The following is a 24,639-nucleotide window of genomic DNA, read 5'->3' as shown; positions in this document are numbered from 1 at the left end:
GTGAAAATCCCATCACATTTAAGCTGCCAAGTTTCTCAGGAGAGCCTGAAGGACTAAAAGTGGCAGTAATATCCATGTGACTGTCTATCACATGCCACTTAATTATTTTAGAAACATATTTACCTTTCCATATGAGGAGAATATTTTATAGTTCCACGTGTTTGATCAGATGGAAGCAAATTGTTTAAGGAGTTCCAACTACATTTCCACAGCATATGTATTATTTCAAAATCTCCTTATCTTCTATTCCATTTTACCATATTGGCCAAAGATACATGAGCTACACATATCTAATGCACTTTCACCTCACAAGAAGGCTTTTAACACCATCTCCCATAACATCCTCACAGGCAAACTGATGCAGTCCAGTCTAGGAAAGTGGACAGTGAGGTGGACTGAAAACTGCCTCAGCTGCGGGGCTCACGCAGTTGCAATCAGCAGCACAAAGTCCACCGGGAGGCCAGTAACTAGTGATCAATCCCAGGGCCTGACACTGGGGCTGATACTGTTTAACATCTTCGTTAATGACCTGGACAATGGGACAGAAGGCCCCCTCGGCAAGTCTGCTCACATTACAGAAGTGGGAGGAGTGGTTGATACAGTAGATGGGTCTGCTGCACCTCGACAGGCTGGAGAAATGGGCTGACAAGAAACTCAAGAAGTTTAACAAAGGGAGATGTCAAATCCTGCACCTGGGGAAGAATAAACCCATCCACCAGTACAGACTTGGGGCCAACCATCTGGAAAACAGTTTGGCAGAGAAGGGCATAGGTTGTTCCTGGTGGACAAGTTGAATATGAGCAAGTGATGTTCCCTTGAGCCAACCCAGGGCTGTCATGGGAAAAGTAGAGCCAACAGGTTGAGGAAGGTGATCTTTCCTCTCTGCTGAGCAGTGGTGAGATCACATCTGGGGTTCCGGATCCAGTTCTGGGCTCCCCAGTACAAGACAGACATGGGTGTACTGGAGTAAGTCCACTGAAAGGTCACAAAGATGCTGAAGGGATTGGAGCATCTGACATAAAATGAGAGGCTGAGAAAGCTGGTATTGTTTAGCCTTGAGTAGAGAAGCCTCCACAGGGATCTCACCAATGTTCATAAATATCTGATGGGCAGAAGTAAAGAAGATGTACACAGGCTCTCTTCAGTGGTGCCCAGTGAAAAGACAAAAGGCAATGGACACAAACTGAAATACAACAAATTCCACTTAAACATCATAAAACAACTGTTTTACTGCGAGGGTTGTCATATACTGGAACAGGTTACCCAAGGAGATCCTGGAGTGTCCATCCTTGGAGATACTCAAAAACCAACTGGACATGGCCCTGAGGAACCTGCTCTGGTTGACCCTCCTTTGGACAGGAGGGTTGGACTCCTGACTCAACTATTCTGTGCTTTCATAAACGCAAAGTACAGAGAGAGGGAAGGGAATGCATGTGTACTTGCACCTAGGAAGTGATGGCCCAGTGGAGCTCAGCTTCTAAGAACTCCAGCAAGAAGCTCTGGTAAGCCAACCCAGCTGATACAGCTGTACGTGGGCCCATTACATGGGCTCTACTAAGTGGCTGGAATAAACAAAGATAGCTAGCACTGAAGTCAGGCTTCCCTGTCCAGGTCAATTTCCTCAGATGCAACAGCTCTAAAACAGGCTGCAGGATACTAGGGACCTTGCTAAGAATGGCACTGATGAGCAGTTCTGGGCACATCCATTCAGCTGAGACTGTGCCAGGATGGGTCAGGAATCCTGACGACATCCTGTAGCAATCTAATGCGACCCACTCAGCATACTCCAAAAAAACAGGGCAGCTGGATTCTTTAAGACTTTACTATCTGGAGGACATGGGGAAAGGATCTTCATCTTGCACTCAGGACCACATAAAAAAAGGAAAGGGTTTGAATTTCACTGACCAAGACATATTGCTTATAAAACAATTAATAAGAAGCCTTTATATAAAGGCCATTCTAGAGGATCCAGCAGTTTTTTAAAACACTCAGTCTCCCATACATTTAAGAAAACACACGAGCAGCTGATCTCTGCCTTCTGCACTTTCAGCTTTGGTTCCAAGGAATAACAACAAAGTAATGAGACAACCATTTGGCCAGCAACAGCAAAACACAAGAGTAAAACAAAAAGCATAAGGACCAAGTTCCGAGCACCATAACATACCAATTTAAACAAGTCCCAGCGGCTACAGAGATTCCAGTCCAGAGTTATTCACTGTTTCGTAGAGGAAACAACCTTACCAGTTGGCCCAAATGAACCTTAAAATGGCTACAGACACAAGCTGCTTGATGGAATCTACTTACATAAGTGATGTGGTATTACAGGTCACAGCTACCCACCTGAGAGCCGTTTAAACCAACATTGTACCTGGCAACACTACTAGCTGAGCTTTTAATCTGCAAAAATTCAACCAAGAAAACATCAGAACAACAACCAACACTACTATAGAGGCACGTTATTTGAAACAATACTAAACAAGTACAGATCCTCAAAGATTTTGTTACAGAACATTTTTTATTATTTTGTTAGAAGAGCTTTCAAAAACATGCTACATGGTATCATTTTCTCTTCATTGTATGTTAGTGTTCATCACAGTCTGCAGTCTAGGGTTTAAACAACATTAATATTTTTAGAGAGCTGAAGTTTTATGGGAGCTCTTATTCTTTCCCTCTCCCTCCCCAGACAATGGCTCTGAGGCAGTTTACTCCACTGTGGTTGGAGTCCTCCAAGCACAAGCAAAAAGGTCCAGTTTCAAAGCACCTACAGTGTAATAACAAAGAATGGAAAGTGGGACTGCTAAAAAAACCCACCACCACAGGAACATGGATGGGACCAGTGAAATTGTCTAGCACTATTTTGAACAAAGCATGGCAGAGGTATAAAGGAATTGGGAGAAAACAGTAGATTAATACAATGTAAGTAATACCCAGGGTCATGGGTTACATATTTACTAGAAAACAAGAGACGGGGCTTTTTATATGTGTATGGTAACTCTTTTTTAAGAGAGTTGAAAGAATGGAGAAAACTTGAAGAGCTTAGATACCAGGAAGATGTATTGATGGAGCAAATCAGTTACTAAAGCTAAACTGAGGAGCATTAGAAACAGAGAGTTAAAACTGAGTTTGGCATAAAGACACCAGGTAGTAAGGAAAATTTGAGAAAGGGGTGTCTGTAGTTACACAAATCCAAACATCAATAATTAGTATATTCCACATCTACTCCTTCTGAAGCAAAAAAAATACCAGAATGAGCAGAGAAAAGGCTGGTTTTGAGAGGCATTATACATAAAGACCAGTACTTAGACAGTATCAATCTATCTGACCAAAGATGACTTCAAGGTAGTTGGTCTCAGACTAAGAGGTAATGTTCTACAGTGAGTCTCAATCTACAATATGGAGTGCATTACTAGAGCAATACAATGGGCCAGCACTGGGCTGCATAATTCCACTGCAATAAAGTAGAGAGAGCTAGACATCTTTAGGAAGCAATATGGCAGACAGGCAAATCAGTGAATAAGGTGAATAATAATTCTACCTGTTAAAGGTGCTTGTTAATATGGAGCAATGGACACAATGACTGTCCAGGAATTTGGCCTGTTAGGTTAGGAACAGGTCTTTCCTGGTTCAAAAACCTTCACTAGTCTACAGAGCTTGGTCAGCTGGGGATTCCATCTCTTTACGCCTTTGATGAACACACACATGCCAACACAAGTTCACAGTGTAGGTATAGCCCAAAACAAACAAGCAAAAGGAGAAGAGAGAAGCCAGAAAACAAAATACACAGACAGGATGAGACTAGATGACACTGCAGATAAAGGGAAGTCAGAGGTTCACAGAGAATGACAATACTTAAGGCAAAGAGTTGTGATAAACTAAATACTGCCTAAAATTCCACCTGCCAAGCCTGCTGCAACATTTTGCTCCTCATTTAAAAAAAAAAAAAAAAGTTCATTTAAATTCCACAGATAACAGAGAAAAGACTCTGGGATGGTAAGAATGTTATTTCTGTGAAAATATATCAAGTTTTCGCATTTGTGCATTGATATTGTATGATACAGAAGTTACAACTCCTCTATTTTAGCATACTGCATCTCTCAGTCTGAATGCCCTGGATGATGAGTTAAATGCAATATTAGAGAGTCCAAGGGATTTTACGTGCACGCTCTAAGTTACATAGGGATTTTCCAACTATGTCTTCTTAAAATGAACTAATTCCAAATGCACTAATTCATGTTACATTAACCCATCCGCTACACAAGATACCCAAAAGTACAAATATTTTAGCTACAAATGACTGCAATAACCAGTAACATACAATAAAATAAATCTGTTTTATTTATAAAATGTTGTATGTCACTATGCCAAACAAGGACAGACATTCAAAGAACAGCACGTTAGTTAAGTTTGAATTCTATTCTATTACTTTAAAAAGTCCTTCTCAGGTGTCCTACTTAATGGGTTCCAAGAAGAATGTTTTTAGGCAGCACATGCTGTTACAATAAAATGTAATAAAATTTTAAGTAATTTAGCACAGCAAACTGAAAACTCATTAAGAAACAAAATTAGTAAAACATACATGTATATTCCCAGTGCCAAACTTCTGCAGAGAAAATGAAACTGGAAGAGTGAGGTGATACAAACTCACACCAAAAAAAGAACATGCATTTTCTTAATAGAAAACTAACTTCCAGGGAAAAAAATTATGTGAACAAAACTATTTGTTTGAAAAGGTACATGCTATATGGATGGTGTTTATATCTGCAGTACGAAAAAGAACATTACTTTAGTTCAAAACATGATTACCTGCTAACTTCAGAACTCAAGTAGCACAGCAGATGAATGGCCCAAAGCAAAGGTCCTGCGTATGTTGCAAATGCTGTAAGGAAGATAGCTGGTATCTCCACATAGCTTTCTAGTCCCACAAAACCTGCTGAAACATCCACAGTAGCAATGCCATTTGAATTTCCCTGAAACAGGAATAAAGAAGATTCAAATATCTCCAAAGAAACATCTGGAATACATTAGAATAATATTAATTATTGCACCAGTTAGAGGCTTACTCTTTAAGCCACTTTACAGTACAGCTATATTCTTTATGTCAGATTTTCAATAAAGCAGCTTACCAAACAAGAGCTTCTATTTAGGATTTACAGACTAATGAAGGCATAAACAGCATGATCTTTTGCTTGTCTTATTTTGTCTGCAAATTAACATGCCTGTTTAATAAATTACATCAAAAAATGAGCTTAAAGCAAGCAGCTACACTTGCTGATTTCAGTCACAGTAATGAAAAAAATGCATTTTTCATCACACATGGTTCAAACCCAAGATTTTAGGCCTGTTGCCTAAAATTACACCAGGAAATAAATATTTCATGCCCTTAGAGACAACAGGGCTCTAAGAACTGTAGTGGAACACTATACCGCCCACCTGCCTGCCCCACAACACAAGTTGCTGCACGTAACTGGATTAAGACAGGCAAATTCAGAGAGGTTTCTGCTTCCCAAGTCTCTATACCACAATAGATTACACTGAAATAGATCAAAAGTCAGCCTAGATAGCCTGAATCATCAATAAAAGGCATTTAAAACCTAGAAAGAGAAAAACAGAAGGAACATAAAGCAACGAAAGTATCAAGAGCTATCCAAGACTTGTATGTTTTACCTAATTTTCTTTTTCAGTGACTAAGACCACTAAATAACAAGGGATAATATAAAATTGAAGGAAGTATTCTCTACTGAAAATGGCCAAGTATTTAACTTTACTTAAAGTAGCAAACACACCTTGTGATTAAGGCAGATTATTTCTTAGCTTAGCAGGTCACAGATAGGTTTCCTCAGTCTAGTACCTGGAGAAGCTGATCGGTTTCTACAGCACTGGTATTCTAACACTCATCAAACTCTTTTCCCCTCTACAGAATTCCAGAACAATCCAAATGTAAGGGCTGTCACCACCGATAGCCTCAGACCCAGTCCCAGCAGAGCATATGAGGAGTGGCAACTCCCCCTTTCCCTCCAACCTGATCTCCTCTCACCTTAGTGACTACAGTCTTCTTGAACCGCAAGTTACCCCAGCGAGGAAGTGCCACCATCAGATACACGTCTGGATTGCCCACAAAATCCAGAGCACACAGGGTATATTGGGTTTGCATGGCAAGGTTTTGGTAGCAGGGGGGCTACAGAGGTAGCTTCTGTGAGAGGCTGCTAGAAGCTTCCCCTATGTCCGATACAGCCAATGCCAGCTGGGTCCAAGAGGGACCTGCCACTGGCCAAGGCCAAGCCCATCAGCGATGGTGGTAGCGCCTCTGGGATAACATATTCAAGAAGGGGGGGTGGGGGGTAAACTGCGCAACAGCAATTGCAGCCAGAGGGAAGGGTGCGAATATGTGAGAGGAACACCCTTGCAGACACCAAGGTCAGTGAAGAAGGAGGGACAGGAGGTGGTCCAGGCGCCGGAGCACAGATTCCCCTGCAGCCCATGGTGAAGACCATGGTGAGGCAGGCTGTCCCCCTGCAGCCCATGGAGGTCCATGGTGGAGCAGATCTCCACCTGCAGCCTGTGGAGGACCCCACACCAAAGCATGCGGATGCCTGAAGGAGGCTGTGACCCCATGGAAAGCCCACGCTGGAGCAGGCTCCTGGCAGCACCTATGGACCTGTTAAAAGAGGAGCCCACGCTGGAGCAGGTTTGCTGGCAGGACTTGTGACCCCGTGGGGGGACCCAACCTGGAGCAGTCTGTTCCTGAAGGACTCCGCCCCATGGAAGGGACCCACGCTGGAGCAGCTCATGAAGAACTGCAGCCCGTGGGAAGGACCCACACTGGAGAAGTTTGTGGAGGACTGTGTCCTGTGGGAGGGACCCCACACTGGAGCAGGGGAAGAGCGTGAGGAGTCCTTGCCCTGCAGAGGAAGGAGCAGCAGAGACAACGTGTGATGAACTGACCGCAACCCCCATTCCCCATCCCCCTGCGCTGCTGGGTGGGAGGAGGTAGAGAAATCAGGAGTAAAGTTAAGCCCAGGAAGAAGGGAAGAGTGGTGAGTAGGTGTTTTAAGATTTAGTTTTTATTTATCATTATCCTACTGGGAAATGACTAGTAATAAATTAAATTAGTTTTCCCCAGGTCAAGTCTGTTTTGCTCGTGACAGTAACTAGTGAATGATCTCTCCCTGTCCTTATTTCAACCCACGAGCCTCTCATTATATTTTCTCTCCCCCAGAGGAAGGAACCAGAAGGAAGGAACAGTGCTTTCTACGTTCTCCCCAGCTCCCTGTGGTTCCTTTCACACAGCGTTCACTCCACTATCTTTGACTTTGTTTAAGGTGATGTAGCTGTAGAACAAGGAGAGCAAGGATGCACACACTTGGATCCACGCACTAACAACTCCAACCACACTGGATGTTAAGTGTCTAAACACCCCATTCTCACCAGGAATCTGATGAGCCTCACGGATGGCTACACAGCTACTACTGGAAGAGCCCTGCTGAGCAGTAAGAAGCATTTTCTCTTCACATTAGATGTATTTCTCCAAGACTAATTCATATATTTGAACTGAAATTTCATAGCTTATAACTTCTAATACTCCACACAATGCATAAATAACTGACAAGTCAGAGTGTCCCCTTTTGTTTTAAAGTATCACTCAAGTATTTCGAACAGTGCAGTAGCTTATTGTGGTAAGGGCAGAAAGTGACAGGAGACAATGCACTACTGCATAAAAGCATTCCATGATAATCCTTCATGATCTAGATCGATGAAGCACAAATATAAGAACACTGGCTAGAGAAACTAACCAGCGTATTTGCTACACTAACAGAGGAGAATCCCTCCATAGACAGTAATGAAAACAATCTAAAACCATCTTCACAGCTGCAATTCTTCTGAAAACTTTTTAGATACCACATCATTCACTGAATACGAGCTATTACCTGCAGTATCTCAATGACTCTCACTGAACTGAGAAGTACAGAGGTGCAAGACAAAACTGGCATGCTTCTGGCTTGTTTAACGACTGATTTAACACAGCAGACTGTTACTGCACTTCCACTGAGCCCTTCACATAATTGTATGTCTTTCCAGTAACTGAAATTCTATAAACAAACATAGAATGAGGAATTTATTTTAATTATTTGAAGCAAATAATTTAAGGTGAAAAAAAATGAAGTAATTGGAAAAGGTTGGCCGGAAAGGTTCTGCTGTCTCCATCCTTGGAGGTTTTGAGACTCTGAGTTCTGACCAGCTCATGCTGCTCTGAGAATGGCCTTGAACTGTGGGCCTTCTGAGGTCCTCTCCAACATAAATAATCCTACAATGCTTTGAAATCATAAGAAGAGAAAGCTATAAGCCACTTTAAAATGTCACTCAGTCCATCTCTCTACCTAAAGGCAAGATGAATTAGATATAAATGATTCTGAAAATATACAAACCTATTCTGTTCTCCTCCAGTGATAAAAAAATACCAGAAAAACACAAGACCAAAATAAATACATGGAATTTTTGTTCATTTATGAGCTTTCATCCAAGGTAACTAAAATATTTTAAGAAATATTTACAGCAACATTTTTTTTAGGAGCTGCTATAGTTCAGAGAAACAACCAAGATATTTATTTCTATTCTCACCGCATTTGAAGGGCAAGTAGCAATGATAAAGATATAGTATACTTCTGGGAAGTGACTGATGAATTATGAGATGTGGACAACTCAGAGCATAGGAGAATACAATCAATCATTCAAGCTTCTTGAAAAATTCATCAAGAGGTTCTCAAGCTTGCAATAATATCCTGACAAACAAGTAGCATTCTGACTAAATGTATTAATTTCATATCTGTTTGACAATACTGGAGTATTTTTAACTTTGCTTCTCTTAGTCGATTTACACAAAGCAATAAATAAAGCAAAGATCCTAACTACCATAACAAGACTAAAAACTGAAGTGGTTTTACCCAGCTCTACTAGATAACACTTGACTTTATCCAGCCAAGCTCTGAAAACCTCCAAGCATGATGACTGCACAACCTGTGTGAGCAACCTCTTCCACTGCTTACTACTCACAAAAATCTTGCTAAAGGGCTGGAAAAACAAGTTAATGTGTAGTTACAACTGTTTAATAAATTTGCTTTTTAGGTTCACATTGTCAGAGAGCAGCAAGGCCCAGCTGGTTCTGCAAGGGAAGGTAAGCTGGGAAATGAGCATGAAAACAAGGCAGGTGAGAGCAGTAAGTCAGGAGGACTGCGAATGCTCAGTGGCATGTCCAGGTCAGGGCTGGATCCAGAGACAGCAATCAGGGCCAGATGCACTCCAGGTGTCACACAGCAAGTCTATAGTGACAAGGCAGGTCCAAGATTAGGCCAGGAAGCCCAGCCAGCAGGTCCAAATCAGGATCAAGAAGGTACGAGACAGGCACAGACATACCTGCTTACACAGCTGTGACACAGCACAGGCAGTAAAGCATCAGGTTAAAAGCAGCTCCCAGAGGAAAGGAGGGCCAGCCCCTTCCTCCTAGCTTTCCTCCCAACAGCTCCTCTCAGTGAAGGACATGACCTTGAACTCCACTAAACTAAACTCCTAGACAGGAGATGCACTCAGAGCCCTGGCACAGATGAAGTGCAGAATGCAAAACCAAGCGTGAAGCTCAAGGCATTTGTTTTCAACCTGTACTTAATTTGTGGTTTGTTTTTTTTTTTTCTACTTCTACATCAAAATATTAGCCTCCACACTCACGTACTTCATTTTTTTCCCCCACTTTTGTCAACTATACTAATTGATTAATGAAAAATAGTATCTGTTCCTATGAACCTTGCTTACTCTGTAGACTTACTATTTTCACAGCTATGCTTCCATAAAGTCTTTAAGGACCCTACAAATTTTTTTTTCATTCACGAAATATGCTATCCTGAACAAGTCTACTTTTACTCACTATTATATTCAAAAGGCCATCACTTATATTCCATGCATAGCAAGACAGAGTTACTGCTTTTGTCATTATGTACCCTCTTCCCTACCAGGATTTAATAAAGGCTCAGCAACATGGGCAAGAAGTCTCATTCTCCTCATAATCACACCAGGATATGTGCAAAAGTAGTTCTCCAAATCTCTCTCCTATTTCCAGATGGAAGGGGTTTATATTTAGTTTATATGTCTCTTCTCCTGCCTCATTGAGCTAGCACAGTTTAAATTTAGTATCCAATCTGATCTACATCAACAACAAATTTCAGTGTTTTTCAGTTTCTGTATTTCAACCATAAACCTGCTATCATTTTTGTATGCTACATTAGATCTTTATGCCTGTCTGGAAATTAAAAACCTAGCACCACTCTGAACCCAGCCAGTTTAATAGTGGTAGCTCTAGTAACCACAAAACTTGAGGAAAGAAAGTCAGGGAAGACATTTAAATCTATGCCAGCAGTGCACATCATGCCTAGTAATACAGTTGTGCTTCCTTCACATCTTTACCCTAGCATTCAAGCATAGATATCGCTCGCTCCAGAGGTAGCAAACAAATGACTAGCTGATACCAAGGCAGGCTGAACAGAGGTCAATACTGAAGTTGAGAACTTGATGGACTTCTCCAGCAGAAACAGCCCCGTTGTACTTCCTTAATGTTTATTCAGTATTTGAGAACAAATGATACATACTGTGTTTGAAATAAAACCCTTCGAGTCAGTCAAAATGTAAGACCTCAGTGTTGATGGTCATGGCCAAGACAGGTAGTTGCTAAATCTGGGACACCTGTAGTTTACTCAGTAAGATCAGCGTATCTTCACTGGAAGGCACAGAAGTAAGGAGGGGATCTGAAAGCTGTCACCAAGCAAAGACCTTCCTGTTTTTCCCACAATGTAAAGAAAAGGGATTAAACGGTTTATTCAAACAATTAAAATCTGTTACTAAACCAGAAAGCTGCATCATGGAAAGTATGGGTACTTTCAGAGTTCCACCTTCCATCACTCAGTTAAGGAAGAGCTGGGAAGTGTACATAACCACCCAAAATCATCTATGGCTTCTCCTGAGGTCACTCGTCTATGGTACTCTTAAGATATACATAAACACCTAAAGCTTGAGCACCTGCACCTGTCACAAGAGGTGTGAGTAAACAGGGGAACCTGCATTGCCTTGAGAAGAGAGTGTCTGTAACACACCTGGAGGGGCAGTTACCTCTATGTGTTTGGGAGAGGGGGGTCCTGGTGCAGGGGTGGGGGCTAGATCTTTTTCAAGTCAGGTATACAAAATGGCATAGAAATAGGCAAGTGTTCATCTGTTGTATATCTAGTACGGATCCTGCGTCTATAGTTCAGTGACTGCCAGTTAATTAAGTTCCATTAATATATGATTGCCAGTTAATTATGTGTCACTAGTAAATCAATAAAACACTTCAATCCTGATTTTAAGCTAGAAAAACTGAGCAGTTTTCCCCTTGCAACAAGTCATTCATCCTCTAGACTCTGTACTCAAAGGAAAGGGAAGGAGAAATTTAAATCCATCCAAGAAAAATAATTAATGAAGTGGGTTTTGTAGGTTGTCAGGTTTTTAATTTTCCCCGGTGGTGAAGATTAGAATGCTACATACTGAGCAGGTCTACATACAAAGAGCATGAAATTAAACATAATTTCTTGAAGAAGTTACTTGCATCTTTGGATCTAGAGTCCCAGACAGGAAAATCTGTTCTCAGAAGAAATTGGGAGAAATTTACCAATTGAAGAGAGAGCATTAATTAGATTTTTAGGGACCTTTGTAGCCTTTGTAATTTTATGAGCTACCAACTTGACCATTCTACTTTTCTACACTAATATTTTGCACATCAGGTAATTGCTTTCAATTGTGAAGGGCAAAAACCCGACCTCTTCACATTTGTATGATTCAATTTGTTCCTTTCCATACCCGCAGAACAGTTTTTCCACCAGAGAATAAAAGAACAAAGCTAACATCTGAAGAGTGGTATGTTGGTCAAACTCTTAATCTCCATCTTAGAAAGGGCATCTAATGTAAATGTACTTACAGCATTTTAAAAAGAGAACTGAAAATTTGTTCTGTGAGGAGTGGGGGATGGAGGAAAATTCCATCTGTCTTGACTCTTAAAAACACTTTTTCCCCTAGCAGAATTGATCTCTATTTTTGAAACATCTCTAGGATGTTTTGAAAATAGAAAAAATAAAGAAATAGAGATAAATAGAGAAAAACAGATAAAGAGGCCACGATAAAAAACATTCTTTCTAAAGTCCCTCCTGTTCTATTACAATTCATTTGTCATTTTATTCTGCCTTGGGCATGCTGAATAGGCACACACCTTGGTTTTCCAAGTAGACAGCCAAAAAAATCTGCAAAAGACTGTTAGCGAGTTCTTCAGAAATAGATACATTTTTCAAAGGGGCCTGTGCTAAAGAGAGAATTTGTCAAAATTTTTGCTAAGCTGTTGCTAAATTCAGAAGATTCTCTTCAAAGCTAGAGTTTACAGACATGTGATGTGACACAAAAAGGCAGCTCCTTGTCTGGATCTGCTCTGTTTCGTATCTCGGACTTAATAAAAAACCAGCATGGGAAGCGACATTGAGGAAAAAAAGCTTTAGTTTGCTTCTACCAGAAGTTTGATAAGTAATTATCACAATTCATTCTCTAGATCTTAGAATGACAGGAAATGCACAAAGACCAATCAAGCAATCTGGCTCACAACAAAGCAATGGAGAATTTCTCCTTCCTGAGCTTTGGATGCTGTGATTCAGCAGCATGTCTATGTGCAAGAGACTCCCTTGTCAGAGCTAATTTTTAAAATATCCTCAAGTTTGCTGAAATCTGTATCATGATGGAAGTTATTACTTCCAAAGGAAACACATCCAGAAGAAATGTCAAAATTGCCAGCGGGGTGTGATGAGGCGTGGGTGGATGCCCTGAAAATGCAGGATATCCAACAGCACAATGTGCAGCCAGTTAAAATGGAAATCACTTCTTCCAGTCCTCTAAAAACCAAAAAACTCCTCAATTGCAAGGGTAGTTGAAAGTGCAAAAAATTAGTCATTAAGAAGAAAAAGAAAAATCTTAAAACATGTTTCTATCTTCCCACTAACACCAGTATAAAACCACTAAAAAAACCCAACACGTGCTATCAGATCTAACTGTCACCTTTTACTGGTCTTGAATAAATACATTTTTATTGGTATAGAAAAAAAACCTTTGGCATAGCATAATCAGATGGAAAGAGGTATCATGCTCATCATAGCCTCTGATAGCTTATTTCTGAAGCAGGTGAACATGTTTTCTGAAGTTCATGGAAATTCTTCCAGAAAAGTTATTCCCCAATTTTTTGCAGCGCTCAGATCAGAGAAGACAGAAAATTTAACCTGTCCAATTACACTTTCACAGCAAATGTATTATTTCAGAAAGTCCTTATTTTCTATTCCATCATACCATATTGGCCTGAAGATACATGGGCATGTATCTAATGCACTTTTCACCTCACAAGAAGGCTTTTAACACCATCTCCCATTACATCCTCACAGGCAAACTGATGCAGTCCAGGCTAGGAAAGTGGACAGTGAGGTGGACTGAAAACTGCCTCAGCTGCGGGGCTCACGCGGTTGTAATCAGCAGCACAAAGTCCACCGGGAGGCCAGTAACTAGTGATCAATCCCAGGGCCTGACACTGGGGCTGATACTGTTTAACATCTTCGTTAATGACCTGGACAATGGGACAGAAGGCCCCCTTGGCAAGTCTGCTCACATTACAGAAGTGGGAGGAGTGGTTGATACAGTAGATGGGTCTGCTGCACCTCGACAGGCTGGAGAAATGGGCTGTCAAGAAACTCAAGAAGTTTAACACATGGAAATGTCAAATCCAGCACTTGAGGAGGAATAAATCCATGCCTTGGGTCAGGCTAGGGGCTAACCATATGGAAAGCAGCTTGACAGAGATGGACATGGGGGTCTTGGTGCACACTACCTTGTTTATCAGCCAGTTGTTTGCCCTTTGTGCAAAGACCAACAGCACCTGGGACTGCATTAGGGAGAGCATCACTAGCCGGTTGAGGGAGATGCTCCATTCCCTCTACTAAGCAGTGGTGAGATCACATCTAGGCTTCTGGATCCAGTTCTGGGCTCCCCAGCACAAGAAAGACATGGATGTACTGGAGAAAATCCACTGAAGAGCTACAAAGATGATGAGAACAAACATCTATCTGAAAGAGCTGGGTCTGTTTACTCTCAAGAGCAGAAAGCTCCGCAAGGATCATAACAATGTGTATAAACACTTGATGAGGGGGAGTAAAGCCAACATAGCCAGACTCTGACCTTCTCAGTCACTCAGTAGTGACTAGCAAAACAATGAAAAGCAATGCACACAAACTGAAATACAAGATGTTCTGTTTAAACATCAGAAAAAGCTTTTTTACTGGCTAGGGTTGTCAAACACTAGGTCCAACTGCCCAGAGAGGTTCCAGAGTCTTCATCCTTGCAAGTATTTAAAATTGGACTGGACACAGTCCAGACCAAACTGATCTGGTTGACCTGTGTTGGACAGAGGGAGGTCTGACTGAATGATCTCCAGAGGCGCCTCCCAGCCTCAACTCTTCTGTGATTTGGTGGTTCTGTGAAATTCTCAGCCAACTGTACGAAGAATTCATCATCACTGAAAATGGGTGCTTTATGAAAACATTCAAACTATTCTTTATTAGTCCCTTTTCCATAACTATGATTTTCTTGCCAGCCTACCCACCATTAAATTTCTGGCAGCTGCTTTTGCTTGGTACCTCAGTACTGAGAGGGCCATCCCTTCAGCCTCTTGCCAACACCACTAAGGGCTGCTCTCAGAAGGCCATCATCAGAGCTGGCTGCCTGAACAGTAACATTCGAGACATGCAAAAGCCATTCAAACACGAAATGTTATGTCCTCTGAGCAGGAAAACTGGGTAGGAATGGATGAATCACAACGATCTTATCCCCATCAGCAATTCCCTATCCTGACATGTACTCTCAAAGCAAAGTCAAGCCAATCCTCAGTCAGGACTAAACGGGATCAGAAACACAATACAAAGTACCCTAAGCTTGACAACAGTTTTAACATGCTCAGCCATGCCTCAAAAGTAAAGCCAATGCAGATCTCACCTTGAAATTTTGCAACAGATCAGAATGCCTCTCCTCCTAAATCAGAAACAACCTGATTCCCAGCTTAACAAATGTCCTCTTAAGACAGTCTGCTACACTAAGTTTCCAATATTATTAGAAGTTGAAAGAACCTCTCCAGCTTCAATGCTAAGGAAAGGTTTTGTGGAATTGCAACCTTATTTGCAATGCAGAGAACTATGTTATTGAAATTAGTAAGGCTCCTCAGAAAAGAAGATACTGTTTGATATAATAAGAATGGCAATTAGTTTTGATTCTCATAAGAGACATTAACTTGTCACAGAACATCTCTTCAGTCTTAAACTGTATGTAGACCTATTGTGATGCTACCAAAGGTTCTGTGAGCCTCAAGAATCAGGGACAAAAAGCCATCTGCCTTTTATTGGTATTAATCAACTCAGCTGAAATTTTTAAATTGTTATCACCAGAAAAGTACTTAGGAGGCCCACTAACAGACCAAAATCACCCCTCGTATAGGTATCCAATATTTTTAACACTTTCAGAAATCTATATTGAGGATAAGTTATCAGGGTATGCATCTTTCATAGAATCATAGAATTGTTTAGGTTGGAAAAAACCTTTAAGATCATCAAGTCCAACCATTAACCTAGCACTGCCAAGTCCACCATGAAACCATGTCCCTAAGCACATCTTTTAAAACACCTCCAGGGATGGGGACTCAAGCACTTCCCTGGGCAGCCTGTTCCAGTGCTTGACAACTCTTTCGGTGAAGAAATTTTTCCTAATATCCAATCTAAACCTCCCCTTGCACAACTTGAGGACATTTCCTCTTGTCCTATCGCTTGTTACTTGGGAGAAGAGACTGACTCCCACCTCGCTACAACCTACTTTCAGGTAGCTGTAGAGAGCAATAAGGTCTCCCCTCAGCATCCTCTTCTCCAGGCTAAACAACCCCAGTTCTCTTAGCCGCTCCTTGTAAGACTTGTTCTCTAGACCCTTCACCAGCTTCATTGCCCTTCTTTGGACACGCTCCAGCACCTCAATGTCCTTCTTTTAGTTAGGCACCCAAACCCCTGATTCTGAAAACAGAACATTAATAATACAGTTAGAAACTAAACCCTTCTGAGAATTCAGTAAACTCTTCCTCCCTGAGATGCAGTTGGTATTTTACTCACAAAGGACAATATTTCTTTCAAAAACTACTTCCCCTCCCACCCCTGTAGCACGGAGAGTATTCAGCTTACCTGAAAATAGAAGAAAGCTTGGCCAAACCAGTAGTGCATGATAGTAATCTGTGCTGCATCAAATTTCAAAGGTCTCCAGATATATCTTGTCATCATTGTCTGAATCAGCAGACAAAACACCAAGACTGGTAAATTGTGAGGTCTAAATAGAAGGGCTGCTAGTAGAACCAGTCCACTATACACTTCCCATAATCCTGTACTCTTCACGCTGGAGTCTGCAGAAATAACCTGTGACTTTAGTAAATCTTTAGTGCCAGTGAAGACTATGCCAAGAACAAAGACATAAACAAAACGAGCTTCAGTAATCCCCCTAAAGAGGAAATTAAGAAAAAAAAGTAATCATAATTAATAAATAAAACAGAAAGATGAGCTACTTACTAATATCTATTTCACAGGTCAAAAAGTCTTTCAAGCGAGGTGCAAGACCAATGCAGTTCTGCCAAACAGGTTGAATTCTAAGGCTAGTACTGGCCAATTTCATGAGAGAGCTTTCTCAAATACAAGAACTCTAAAAATGGTTCATGCGTAAATTACAAAACCCCCAAATCAACTTTAGCAAAGAAAACAGCTTGTGCTAAAAACTAACTTAAAATACAAAAATAAAATTATATGTCAATGAATGTAACAAAAATAAATTTATGTTATGACTATTCAAGGTCTAGATCCACAGTCATAGAAATATGCCATTTATATAGCATAATGAATTTCCCAAAAAATTCTCCTTAGAGTGATATGGAAACTTTATTTCAGGAATTAAATTGACTTAAAAATTACTATTCCCTTTAAGCTATTCAGTGATTTTTCACAACTCATTCACACAAACATATATTTCTTTTCAGCCAACCAAAAAGACAGTGTTAGTATTTGAAGATCCTTATTTCAGTCCGAAATTTCTGCATACTTCAGACATTTTCTCACCTTACACAGCTGCAGATATACAGACATGCTGGTTTATACTAGCACTTTTTTTCCTTGTAACTGTACATGTTTTTCAAATCCCTAAGCAATCCCATTACGAAAAAATGAATGTTTTAAGTAGTAAGCGTAATTAGCATTTACTGCTATGTTCATTAGACCTATAAATTCATTGGCCTCTTCATTTCCAGGGAAAGTCAGATTCTGAAGAATGTACAGCAGCTCATCCAAAAAGCTGACAAGGACAAGGGCCAGTAATCTTAAAAACTGTGACCTGCTATTCTAGAAGCACAAGGCCCAAGGAACAAAGAAAGTGAAAGCAGATATCCATCAGAATGTACGGATATTCTCATGTTTACTGGCCAGAAAGGTCACAGATCATGTTAGTGTGAGCTAAGCTACAGTAATAATCCACTGAACTCACCAAATGAGCATATTAAAAAATTTGTGGTTATAAATCTATTTTTTTATTTGGCAAAAGATAAAAATACACATTATTTACACACTTTATCCATAATTTAATGTACACTATCCTTAGGAATTACCAGTCACTTTATACATGAGTGGTGAATGACATGGTCTCCTACAAATATAATTCACTCAGAATGGAGGATTCTTGATCATCTGGACTTAATACTATATGGAGGATTAGACCATGACACTAAAAATACTAAAAGCATAGTTACACTTCGTGTAACTAGTGTAACTAGCTGACCACAGAAAATACCACAAGTCAAAATTTCTAAAAATAAATTTCTCCTTTAAAATTTATGTATTTTTTCAGTCTTTGGAACATCACCTTCCTTCTCAAACAATTACTAACAAATGAGCTTGAAATCAATCTTTCTTTTCCACATACAGAAGAGAGAGCTAAAAACTAAGAGCAGAAATAATAAGCAACAGTATTTACATGTTCAGTTTTCTTCTTGCACCAACAGAACTAAGAAAAAAGGCAAAACCACCACATGACAGTGATGTGGCCTTCCTAAACATGAATACAGTGCAGTTTAGCTTTCAAAGGTTCAAACTCATACCTAATGGTCTATACAAATGGGCTTTGCTATTTTATTCCCTTAAATAGCAAGCCTTTGTAAATCCCCCATAAGGCCGACTGGCTTTTTCCTTTAGCGAAAAAAAAACCAAAACAAAACGAAACAGTAAAGTTCAGAGTGTTCCTGTGTTTCTGGCTAAAGCAGAAATTCTGTGCCCTATTTCAGTATCTCTGGTAATTCTGATGTAATTATTACCATAAAATGTTCAAATATATTCATGTGACTTATAAGTAAAACTTTAGGAAATAACTTTGGGTATTTGTCACTACTAAATGAGTTAAGTGAAAACTTAAATTAACTGGTTGATGGAAATTCAAACAAAAAAAAATTTCTCAGCAAATGCAGTACTACTATTTTGTTTGTGTAAGTACGGTATATACTTATCTTTTTCATTATACAACCTATCATTTTTAAAAAGAACTCTGAGGAAAATGGAAGGCCAAATTACTTCCTTGCATTTTTTAATTTAGAGGTTATCTCAGTCTAAGCCATAGAAGATGGGACACACTTCAATTACCTCTTCTCCCTCATCCACCTCGCAGCAGTTGTCACATTCATAGAAAACACTTATCATTAGTAGAGGGTACAGAGAGGGGGTGTTTCAGAGCAAAGATTCTCCATCTTACAGAAGAAAGCATTATGCATGAAAAATGCAGTGGCTGCCTACACTTTTTCTTATATTACACAAAACTACCTCTACCTTGCAGCTGGATCTGGAGCTATTCCATGTCATGAATACACTAAAGATACCTCTAGGCACATTTAAAAGAAAGTCCTGGTTTTGTTCCTGGCAGCATTTTAAATAGCTTTTACCATTTATCACATCAGCCATCAAACAAAGATGAGCTAGGATCACTATGTCAACACATCAGCTAACATCTGAAAACTAATAACGTCTGCCATGTTTTTTGACATGCTGTATTGTGAGCCTTGGCAAAGATAACGTGTTTGAAGAGCTAGTGATCTTGGGCAAACCATGTCTGCTCTATTAGGCCTTGTACTTTAGGCTTGAGAAGCCCACATGTTAGCATGAGTAGCCGCTGAAAGGGACCATGCTGGAACCCCTGTGCTGGCCTGTGTCATGCGCTGGTGGGCGTTATGACAGAGATAATGTTCTGACCTGGCAGGAGTAGACACATGGGCTTGTTTTCGTTTGTTTGGTTTTTTTTCTTTTACACAAAATAGAAGGCACCATGGTATGGGAGGGAGGGAGAACCTCTCCACTGACGCGACCTGTGTGCCACAGCATGCAATGGGAAGATTCACTGGGGTTTGTCTGATGCTGCACAAATACAGGGTTCCTAGCATCTGAAGGCACTCACTAACTACATTCCTCTTTTTACTCTATCTTATTATAACAGCTGTTTTGTTACACATTTGTTGTTGGTCCTTTCTTACTGAGATCCAGAAAGAGCCCTGCACCACACTTCCCGCCCCAGGTGCGGAACACATGCCGACACAAAGGCCAGAACCTGCGTTTGCTAACTCTACCAGCTTTCACCGAACAGCTTACACAGAGGATCTAAAGGGTATAAAGCTTTTAAACATGACAGTAACTTTTAAAACAGTATATAATCAGAGATATATAAAGGCCTAACATAATTTAAGCAAATAACCACGTTCACTATTTATTTAAGGTGAAATAACACAAAAACCTCATCTCTTCCTTGTGATTATAATTGTGATCAATATGCCAACTATACAATGAACAAGTTCCCAGTAAATGCTTTGCCTTTACTATTTAAGTACTCCACTTATTTCTCCAATCACATTTTATTTGTGGTTCAATTGCTGTATTTAATGTTCTGTCCCACACTGCAATATTTTTCTTCTTATTGGAAGGACAGTACTCTTCTCTAAGGATTTTACTCAAACACAAAGCAAAACTAGAGGTCAAACTCAGAATCAGGCATGTTTCGAATACAGAGCCAAATTCTGCAGACTAAATAAAGATTACCATTACTTTTGCATCCAGCAGAACTAGCACAAACTGTTAACACTAGTATGCAACTAGAATTATGTTCAATATTTGGAGAGATGGAATGTATGTAAATATATCTAGATATACATACATAAAAATATTTGTTCTAAAACATGTCTCTTTAGCAAATCTGATCTTCTATATGTCCTAAGATCTTCTCCTGCAGGGTTTTTTTCATCTTGCACATCTTGTGAATCTCTGGCCCCTGATTAAGAAGCTCCAACAGAAACTATTTGCATCCATATCAAATTCAAAATGAGTGCAAGAGAAAGTTTATTACATCCAGAAGACAATTGTCATACAACTTCTCTTCCATGACCCTTTTGTCCTCATTAAATGACTCTGGAAGTTTTCCACAGCTCTCTGACATTTAGAAAAACTTGAGGCTGCAGATCCAGGTACAATCCAACAGTAAAAAGTACCATAAGAAACCTAAAGCCACTTAGCTACATTCCAAAAGTAGCTATTGGTGAAAGAGCTAATAACTCCCTTACAGCTACAGACCATAAGAAATTTAACATCCACATAAAAATCCTTAGTACACATTGTGCAGCACAGCCTAGACCTCCAGAAGGATTTGGTTACATCTTGAAAGGCCATACATTACAAAACGCTCACCTGCAAAAGAAAGATATGGAAAAGCAATTCTCCCAATTACTGCCTAAGCATTTTTCAGAACTAGGAAGTAGCTAAATTAGCTTGGCATGTGCTCTGATAAACGTGGCAAGTCCATCTAAAACAAGAGGAGGTGGTGCATTTGGGGTTTCTTTGTAGCAAAAATACAGGGTATGACTATTAGATTTTCCTGATATTAATTCTTATCTGACTTGCTTCTGATCTGTCACAGTTGAAAGACATTTCATGGGACTCAAAATTATGCACACACCACAAAAACTGAGTGCAGGCCACCTACAAAATAGAGTTTTATTCATAAGAATGTGATTCCAGCCTAGACACAACGTCCCCTCCCACCTCATCCCCTGATATCCAAAGTTAACACCTCTCTAGAAATAGATTTACATATCTGTTGATTAACTTACTTTGAAATATCTTTGCTGTCATGTTGCCATGGAAATATGACATTTCCAACAGCTGCCCGGTAACTGTAGACTCCCAGGAGCCCGAGTGCCATAGCAATTTTTGAAACCAGGGAGCATCTTCTTTGAACCAGAAAGAAGATCATAAGTAGGGAGACTGCAGCCAAGAATGAGAGTTCAGATTTATGTTCAGAGCTGGGGAAAAAGAAAAAAAAAGAAACAACAAAAAAACCCCAAACGTTCCAACCACTGTAATTGCTGCAAAACAATTTGACAGAGCCTTAGCTACAGCACTGTATTTCCAGATTAATCACTGCACTGACATCTGTTATGAACTTTCCAAGAGGTATGGTAAAATAGTTTCGTATTTTTAGAAAAGCGGTTTTATTAACGAGGTTTTCTATTCAAGCATGCATGTCTAAAAGTGTAATTATTGTGTTCCACCATACGCTAGTTATTCTGTTAATTATATAAAAACTGAGCTGCATATTGCATAATGGAAAAGGGTCTAATGCTTTTAAACTAGAGTTTTGTTATTTATACATTTTGAAACAGTGCATTTTGCTTATACTACAGCATTTCATTTTCTAGCATAAGGCAGGAAAGATTTTTGCGCTATAGAATTAGAACTATTCTCCCTTTTTAAATAACTGCATACATATTTGATTTGTTTAATTTTAGACATACAAAAATTACCTAGCCAAAATGACCAGAAATATACTTACATAGTTTAAAACATGCACACGCAAACACATTAGCGCAGTATGATTCCCTTACGCAACTACAGCACCTTGTACTGGATCAATACATACAAGAGATAAAGACATAAAATTTGCATCATGGCCAAGAAGATTACAGACACAGTTTGTTTGTTCCCCCACATCCTAAATAGGTAACACTCATTCCAGAATCAAGGACATTTCACTGAGCATGTTGCCAATGTTACGTATTTAAATCTACAGTGGTATCAATTAGCGCTGCAAAATGTAATGAGGTACGGCAAGATCTGCACTCATACCATAACTAGCTATGCAATTTCAGAAAGCCCACTGTAATCCAAGAATTGCTAACCCTTGCCTACGCAAATATTCCCTGTATCCCAAATGACCTAGAACCGCTAATTTTGTTAGATTTACCTTCTGTTAAGAACATCATGTAGGGTGTGAGAGCCAAGGGCTCCATCTTCTGTCTTCCACACTTCAAAATGCCATGATAACAGATCACTAACTTGAGCAAACTGACAGTGAGCCTTGGCTGTTATCTGCATTAACTCTGATCGCACCTATGAAACTCCAGTTTTATCTTTGATTTAATCAAAATTTTAGTACTTCAAACAGGTTTACCTTCCTATTCCCTAGCATATGCTTTATCAGGAGTTTGACCAATAGTTGTTTCAGCTGTTGTGCTTGGAAAGTCAGAGAAGAAAGGATATGGGGCAGAAAAATTGTCCTGTTAGTTCTCACTGAAGGACCCAGTCAAGCACTTCATACAACTTAACAAGACTCCCAAGAGAGCCACTGCTCTCTGCAGGCCAGTAGAAGAAAGTGAGAGGAATAAGAACTAGAATACTACGAGAGAGAAAATGTAGTCTTGATGTTTCTCCTCACTATTGTTCTTCCTCTACAGGAGGAGACAGTAGAAGCAGTGAATGGATTGCTGCAGCAAGCAGTGAAGATAGTGCATGCGCCATCTCTTATGATCAACACATAAAGAACTAATTTAGTAGCCACTGCATTCTTTCAAATGAACCTTTGTGGAAAATTTTAAAAGCTTTCAGGCTATATTCTCCTTGGCTGCTCATTGTATGAGAGCAAGATAAAAAAAATTAGGGATAAATAACAGCACATCATCACCTTTGTCTCTGTATCCAAAAAAGTCAATGCACTTGTTAAGAGACTCTTGCAGGCAAATCTAACATAGCAACACATAAAAGTTAAAAAATATACCTACCTGTAAGGAGTAATTGCTGGTGCTATATCAAGCAAGACACTCACTAACAGCTGCAATTTCCTACAGTGAACATTTGAAATCATACTCTAACTCCCCCAAAAAGAAAAAAAATTCTCAGAGAAGGTCCAGTGGACAGCAAGGGTATGTTCAAAGTCATATGCACATCAGTCACCAATGGTGCATTCTTGACTGCTAGCACAGGGTTTATATCCAACTCGCGTCCAGGTATCTCAGCTAAAATGTAGTGGGGTTGGCCAAACCACAAAATTGAAAGTGAGGTACCAAGATTTACCTGAGAGAGAACCTGGGGAGGGGGGAAGGGGGGGGGGGGGGAAGAGCGCTTTGGCTATATGTTCTTACTGTAACAGCTTGTGGTCTACACTTTCATACTTCTGGTACCAGAATGAAGAATGAATACATTTCCTTCCACTGCTTTGACCTCACCTCACTACTGCAAATATAAGTAGAATGAAAGGAATTATAAATGTGCACATGATTCATATTTTATGTGGATAAAGCCTTTTTTAATTGTTTACTTTCATTCTACTGTGTACAATAGAATACACAGGAGTCACATGGTATGCTAGCTTTGGGGGGGAAGGGCATTTCAGGATGGTTAAGTACATTATTAAAAGCAAATATTATCATCTTCCCATGCTGCTGCTTCTCATCACTTCTCTTCAGGCTGACGCTGTCATTGACAGCTTCACCCCTTCCACAGTGAGCCATGTAGCAGCTCCAACACCTTCCAAGTAACAGCTCTGACCAAGATTAACAGCCAAATTAAGCTAACTGAATACCAACTAATTAAAAAGAAAACCTGACTTCCAGGCAAATTTAGGGATTGCATGCTCTCTTCCACTTCCTCTACTGTCTGATTTTCTGTTGTCCTTTTTCCCACCAAAGTATTTTTTTTTTTTCTTTGTAGCAGGTTTTACAGAGTCTCTCTGCAAATAACAAAAAACATTTTCCTTATTTCAGCATAGTGGAATGCATCCCTAATAGCCAAATTCAACACACTACAGGTAGATTGATTTTCTGTGGTTTGCTACTTACATTTTCTCATATACAAACCTTCACAATAGTCTCTTTGTATCAAATGCTGAGCCCCTTAAGTAGTGTCCAGATAAGCAAAATATTAGTCTGAGCATGAGCACAGATGTCTAAGAGGTCAAGGGCGGGGGGGGGGAGGGGGCAGGTAGTTTGTTCGTAAGTTTATCTTGGAGACAAAATAGAAGGCTGGCTAGAAAAAGCCTGAGCAGCTTCAACTCAAACTAACAAGGGTACCCATAATCTAAGTAAGGTCCTAATTTCTTATTACTAAAAAATGTGCTATTAAGACATAACTATGCAAATAAAACACGTACTAAAAATAGAATAACAATCAACCTTACAGA

General features: G+C 39.9%; 1 protein-coding gene across 15 annotated transcripts in view; it reads right to left on the bottom strand.

Annotated features, from left to right (window-relative positions):
- The window catches only part of PIGG (phosphatidylinositol glycan anchor biosynthesis class G (EMM blood group)), a 95,989-nt gene that overhangs the window by 34,132 nt on the left and 37,218 nt on the right, over positions 1-24,639 (bottom strand). For 5 of the 15 annotated variants that reach the window (XM_082337518.1, XM_082337527.1, XM_082337520.1 and 2 more), the window contains 3 exons: positions 21,296-21,487; positions 16,308-16,617; positions 4,804-4,967 (listed from right to left, as the gene is read on the bottom strand). In XM_082337518.1, coding sequence (XP_082193644.1) covers positions 4,804-4,967; positions 16,308-16,617; positions 21,296-21,487 — 666 coding nt within the window. Of the gene's footprint in view, positions 1-4,803; positions 4,968-16,307; positions 16,618-21,295; positions 21,488-23,577; positions 24,190-24,639 lie in introns of those variants that run through there. The other 10 variants (XM_082337529.1, XM_082337530.1, XM_082337535.1 and 7 more) reach the window with 10 other exon arrangements.

This window comes from Platalea leucorodia (genome assembly GCF_965183815.1).
Source record: "Platalea leucorodia genome assembly, chromosome: Z".
Taxonomy (NCBI): Eukaryota; Metazoa; Chordata; class Aves; order Pelecaniformes; family Threskiornithidae; genus Platalea; species Platalea leucorodia.
The sequence above is the reverse complement of the archived record's forward strand: the minus strand, read 5'-3'. Positions and strand labels throughout refer to the sequence as shown.